The sequence below is a fragment of the Nicotiana tabacum genome, chromosome 1 (genome assembly GCF_000715075.1).
Source record: "Nicotiana tabacum cultivar K326 chromosome 1, ASM71507v2, whole genome shotgun sequence".
In the NCBI taxonomy this organism is placed as follows: domain Eukaryota; kingdom Viridiplantae; phylum Streptophyta; class Magnoliopsida; order Solanales; family Solanaceae; genus Nicotiana; species Nicotiana tabacum.
In genome coordinates, this window is record NC_134080.1 from 988191 (window position 1) to 993951 (window position 5761).

The 5761-nt window shown below is 33.0% G+C and overlaps 1 protein-coding gene across 1 annotated transcript; it reads right to left on the reverse strand.

The window, feature by feature from the left end:
- Nucleotides 1-539: 539 nt before the first annotated feature.
- LOC107815544 (heavy metal-associated isoprenylated plant protein 30) lies at nt 540-2890 on the reverse strand. Its single transcript, XM_016641153.2, has 3 exons — nt 2581-2890; nt 1623-1698; nt 540-983 (listed from the first exon to the last, which is right to left on the reverse strand). The coding sequence occupies exons 1-3, from the start codon at nt 2743-2745 to the stop codon at nt 661-663; spliced, it is 564 nt and encodes a 187-aa protein (XP_016496639.1). The 5' UTR covers nt 2746-2890; the 3' UTR covers nt 540-660.
- Between the last annotated feature and the right edge of the window lie 2871 nt (nt 2891-5761).

Here is a 5761-nt window from a genome sequence, read left to right on the forward strand (position 1 = left end):
TTACGGGAGAATTTTCTTAGTAAAACATGATACTATCTTTTTAGTCGACAATAATTTTTTATTGATGTACACTTTTAAAGTTAACCGAATTTAATAATTAACATAAAAATTAATATGATACCTAAATAATGATATGTCCTATTTAATTTTAAATTATCGAAATACCACTTCAATTTCGAAAAAGATATAAGAATTCAATAAATCTTGACATATGAATATGAAAGAACAAAGAGATTAACGCATTTCGGTAACGCTTGATAAGAACGTAATCATACAACCCATTATTTAAAGTTACTAAAAATTGAACACTTCATATTTAATTAAATATTACATCCCATAAAAGAATCGCAAATAATTCTAGATATTTTTTTTAAAAAAAATTCTATAAAAAGTTTTAAAAGTATATATATATGTCGGTTTGGTTCAGATTTTTTCACTCAATACCATACCAAATCTAGTCGTGTTTTTTCATCGATTTGGTTTGACTTTTCGGTTTAGTGCGATTTTTCAATTCGTTTTGTAACTTAAGGGGCGAAAAGTATAAGCACGTGCATAGTTTAATTAAATAGCTAGAGAGAGTGGCAGTACATTACATATTTATAGATAGAAATTAATTAGTGTCCTAAAATAAAGGTATATATATGTACAGGGCGGGGATTGTCACATGAGGCAGCAAGCATTTACGTTGTCATCGTTAAACAAGTTGCTGACTTTGTCATCACCTCGATGTGTAACAGGAAGGTTGCCGTGCTTTTCAGCAACATTATAGCCATGCCTCCAGTAGTTGTAGCTCTCCTTGTATTCTGCCGTCATATCTTTGTAGTAATTGTTTGAGGATGTGAAGTAGAGAGGTGGGTTTGGATATGGCCAGAATTCTGCCTTCTTTCCTCCCCTTCTCACTGCCTTGAGCACCTTATTTCGTTCCACATATCCTACCACTGTCACCTTCTCCATCTCCAGCTCCACCTCTACTGACTCTATCCCTGAAGTAATTATGGAATTTATATATATATATATATAACTTGTTGAAATACTTATATAAAAGTGTTCAAATTTCTAATTATTATATGATCAACAACAACAATAACATAATATCCAGTATAATCTTACGGGTGGGGTTTGGAGAGGGCAGTGTGTACGCAAATCTTACATCTACGCCTGGAGACAGGGGCGGATTTAGGGGGCGGAAGGGTGTTTGTTTGAACCCCTTCGTCGAAAAATAACACTGTATATGTAAGGCAAAATCTGTATTTTACCTCTATTTATTATGTTTTGAATACCCTTGACACAACCCAAAAGCATAACTTAATGGTCAAGGGGTTCAAAACATTTGTAAGGTCATTGGTTCTATTCCTACTAGCTTACAATCTTTTTAACTTTTTTCTTTTTTTGAATCTCCTTGACAGTAATCCTGCCTCTGCCACTGCCTAGAGAGGTAGAGAGGTTGTTTCCGATAGATTCTCGACTCAAGAAAATGTGAAAAGGAAGAATAAGGGAGAAGAAGAAGAGGAAAGAAGGGGGAGAAAGAAGGAAGAGGGAGGCAAAAGAGGATAAGCCTAAAGTAGCATCAAATAGTAGCAATAATATCTAATTATTATGATCATTTAATTTAATTTTTGTACCTCTAAGTTTGAAGACAGCATCTTTGACAACTCTTTCGCAGCCAGTGCAACACATCCTTACTTTGAGTTCCACCGTCTGCAAATAAAATTAAACTGAATAAATTAATAAATCTTCTTTTGCTCTCTGTTCTACTCCTGTCCAGGTCTATTACCATGGATAATGACCGATATGGTGCACTTTCATTTTTGTTTGTTCTTATTCCTTTAGCAGTTAATTCCTTTTGTTCTTTTGGGTTCGACTTGGTCCCTGGTACAACAATACCACCTTTTCATCTAAATTTGAGCCCAAGGTGAGGGGAGGAGAGGCGGAACTAGGATTTTAAGTATATGAATACACTGCTAAACAAAAGGAAAAAAAATGTATCAAGTAAAAATTGATCGTTAATCCTCTTGATAAATAACTCAACTTCAAGCAAGTGCATCATTCAACTTTCTTGGAGCATGTGTACTAACAGTTAATATTATACTAATTTTAAAATATATATACATAAAATATCTAATTTTACGGAGAGTCCATAGGTTTACATACCCCATAATTTCGCATATAAATCCGCCCCTGGTTCAAAAGCAGGGGCGGACCTAAAGCATTAAATACGGGTTCCCGAGAATGCAGTAACTCTTGCGTAGAACCTGTATTTATATTAAGAAATTTATTAAATATTTATAAATATCTAACTGTGAACCCGATTATTATTACATATTAATTTAAAATTACAGTAGGAATCTATAAGTCTCAAATCTTGGGTCCGCCTCTGTAATCAAAAGGCCATAAAATAAATTTTCTCCTGAAAGTTAAGTTACTATGTTCATCGCCACCTTCCATTTCAGTGTATATACATGCAAAAAAATAATCGCCGGGGCTGAACTGGACAAAAAAAAACCCAAAGGACTTGTGTTGAAAGGAAAAGTAAAAACTAAAAGGGGGAAAGAACCTCGGTATAGGGATTTAAAGTGAAACCTGTAAAGAAAGTGGCCGAGACTTAGTCATATTGTGTTTGTTGATGCGTTTATGATTGTCTTGGTGATGAGGAGCAGGATGATGATGATGATGATAGTGTAAAAAACAATAACTAGCAATGGCAGAGACAAATGAGCCAAATAATTTCTCAAGTATGTTAACCATTGTGAATAGGTTCCTTAGAGTATGTGTATATATATGTTTATATATATAATTCACATATATATAGTGCGTGCAATCTAGCTAGCAATTACATACACACTTAGAAAGAAGGGAGAGTAAAATATTCCTCGAAGAGAAGGCATCTCTTTCTTAAGTTCCAATATCTTGGCAAATGGATTATATTAAAGCAGCAAAACTGTGGACTTGTATAGGTTGTAATATTCCTAATTACCTCCCCCCCCCCTCCCCTCCCCCACACGCATCAATAGAGTATCTAATCGAAATATGTGTTTAACTCTCTAAAGCTCCTTTCTTTCTTTCAAAAAAAGAAAATAAATACGTTTACTAATGAATTCAGGAGGAACCCTAAAATAAATAAAAATAATACATAGAAAATGTAAGAAAAATGAGTATATAATATTGACCAAGAACGAGAGGAAATAACTTATAGAAAATACTGTCGTGGCAAGCCGCAGGGGCGGATTTAGGGGCAGAAAGGGATTCACCTGAACCCCCTTCGCGCGAAAAATTACACTATATATATAAGGGCAAAATCTGTTTTTTACCTCTATATAGTATGTTTTGAATTACTTTGATACAACCCAAAAGCATAGCTTAGTGGTCAAGAGTGTTAAAAAATTTTGTAAGGTTATTGGTTCTATTCCCACTACTTACAACCATTTTTAACTTCTTTTTTAACTCCCTTAGCAAAAATCCTGCCTCCATCATTGGCAAGTCGCTGCCTTGAAATTAATTTCGGTCCGACTGGGTGCAACTCGTTAAGACTGATCGCTCCCCAAGGTTCCACAACACCTCCAAACACGTGCACTCGTGATTGAAAGTTTGGAATTTGCACAAAACAATTGCCCATAAATCGATTGAAGAAGAAGAGAGATGAAGGTATTTTTTGTGTTAGATTATTCATAAAGAAGACGGCCTTTTGTAGATAAAGTTACTGGACAGTTAACTACCGTTTTTACAAGAAATTAAATCATGGCTGTTACAAAGTAAAAAAATTGGACGTTACAAAGAAATCTTTTACTTTGTATTACCATGTATAAATACGTAATACTAATAGAAAAACCGGTCCCTTTTAATTTAGGAAGGAATATAATATTGGTATCTAACTACAGATGGAATATATATACACATGGTGGATGAAAACCTGAAGCCTATATGGCTGCTGACAGTGAAAAGTAGAAGGGAATATATAATATATATAAGGTGCTGTGGGAGATGGATGGGCTTAAGCAATTGTTTTGATGCAAAGCAAACCAAATATTCTCTAAATATCTCCTTTTCTTCTCTTTCTTAGAGGAAGGAGGTTGTCACCATCTTCTTTTAATTAAATCCTGTACCAAAAATATATATATCCATCATCAAACATGTGTTAAAAAGTTATATTCCCACACTCTACTACATTATTTCTACATATATAGTTCACATCATCAATATGGAAGCATCACATTTTTTATAAGCCTGCTTGGAGTAGGGCCAAGGAATTAACTTTATCTGCACTCTGTTGAGGTGAATAAATTTACTAACCTTGTTTGGGAAATATCTTAGTATAGATTTTGTGAAGATTGGACAACATTGTATGCCCATTTTATGCAAAGCATAGTTCCTTAAATTATTGCATCTTTTAGACGAATAATCTTTAAGTCCTAATTAATTGATGCATGATGCATGTCACAACACTCCTCTCCTCATTGTTGTTTTGGATTAGCTGATTGTAAATAGATGATAAGTTTGTAGTTCTGAAATTGATTTTTTAAAAAAGTATTTATGTGTTTGGATAGACGTGCTGAAACTAATAATAAGCAGTTGGTATGTTTGATAAAAAAAGTATTAATAAACTGTTATTTTGTTATAATGACTAAAATACTCTTACAAACTTTACAAAAGATTATAAATTAAAAAGTTTCTTCGTAAAGAAAAGGATGAACAACGAATATGGAACGAAGAGAAAGTTAGAAAACTTATTTTGGGAAAAATATTTTGTGAATTTAAAAAATATTATTAATGATAAACTAGTAAAAGCCTTGCTAAAACTAAAAGTGTCATAAGCTGAAAAGTCATAAGTTGGGGTGACCGGCCTATGATTTATGGTTAATTTTAGCTTATGAGCATTTTGGATGTTTATCAAACGCGTAGATAAGTCAAAATATGATTATAAGTCAGTTTGACCAAACACCCTCTAACACACGCAAAAATAAAAAGTTTTTTTTTTGTGAGGGTAAATTGAAAATAAAAAATAAAAAAATCTGGTTAGTACTCTATTCTTACAAATTAACTATCCATATTCACTTTGAAGGTCGAAATGAAGGTATTTGACCTTTAAACTTAATTTACTGTATAATTGGTCTTTATACGCCTTCATTACGAGATTAGCTTTTGTGGTAATCTAACAACACCTTTTATTATTGCACATTCTAAATAACTCAGGTGAATTACCACGCTCAAAAGTAGTCGATGACCTGTTTAAAACTTAAAACAACGTAACTAATTAAATTGAGGTAGAGAAATAGGATAATAAAAAATTAAAAAAAAAAACAGTGAGAGAAATAGGCAAAAGAATAATCTCTAGGAACGACTGGGCCAGAGGCAAAAGGAATATCTAATTCTTTTTAAAAAAAATAATTAAGGAAGTAGTGGCTTATAAATTACTAGTTGGATTGCTAACTCAACTAATGCCGATGTGATTTTGTGATTGAAGAATGTATGCTTTTTCCGTGTTTTAGCAGTGTTTTCGGATTTGCCAGTAGAAGGAATAATACTAAGATCACCATATTCTAGCTCATTGCATGAATATTGTAATCTATTCTCCATTCTGCTTTGTGTTTCAGAGACAAGATAAGATTCTTAAGTGGAGAGTTAGTCATGTTTATCCTCTTTTTTTATGCTCAAACTTGAAAGCAGGAATAAAACCTAGAACAAATTAAAAACTAAGGGGATTTTCTGGTCCTTTTTTTAATTTCATTGCTAGAAATAAATAGCGGATTAGACAGTAACACCACAA

Bases quoted from the DNA above. Each gene is read 5' to 3' on its own strand.
- LOC107815544 (XM_016641153.2), bottom strand. From the start codon at position 2,745: ATGGTTAACATACTTGAGAAATTATTTGGCTCATTTGTCTCTGCCATT. The intron at 1,699-2,580 runs GTTTCACTTTAA...TTTTATTTGCAG, and splicing joins CTCGGCCACTTTCTTTACAG to ACGGTGGAACTCAAAGTAAG. The intron at 984-1,622 runs GTACAAAAATTA...TAATTACTTCAG, and splicing joins TGCTGTCTTCAAACTTAGAG to GGATAGAGTCAGTAGAGGTG.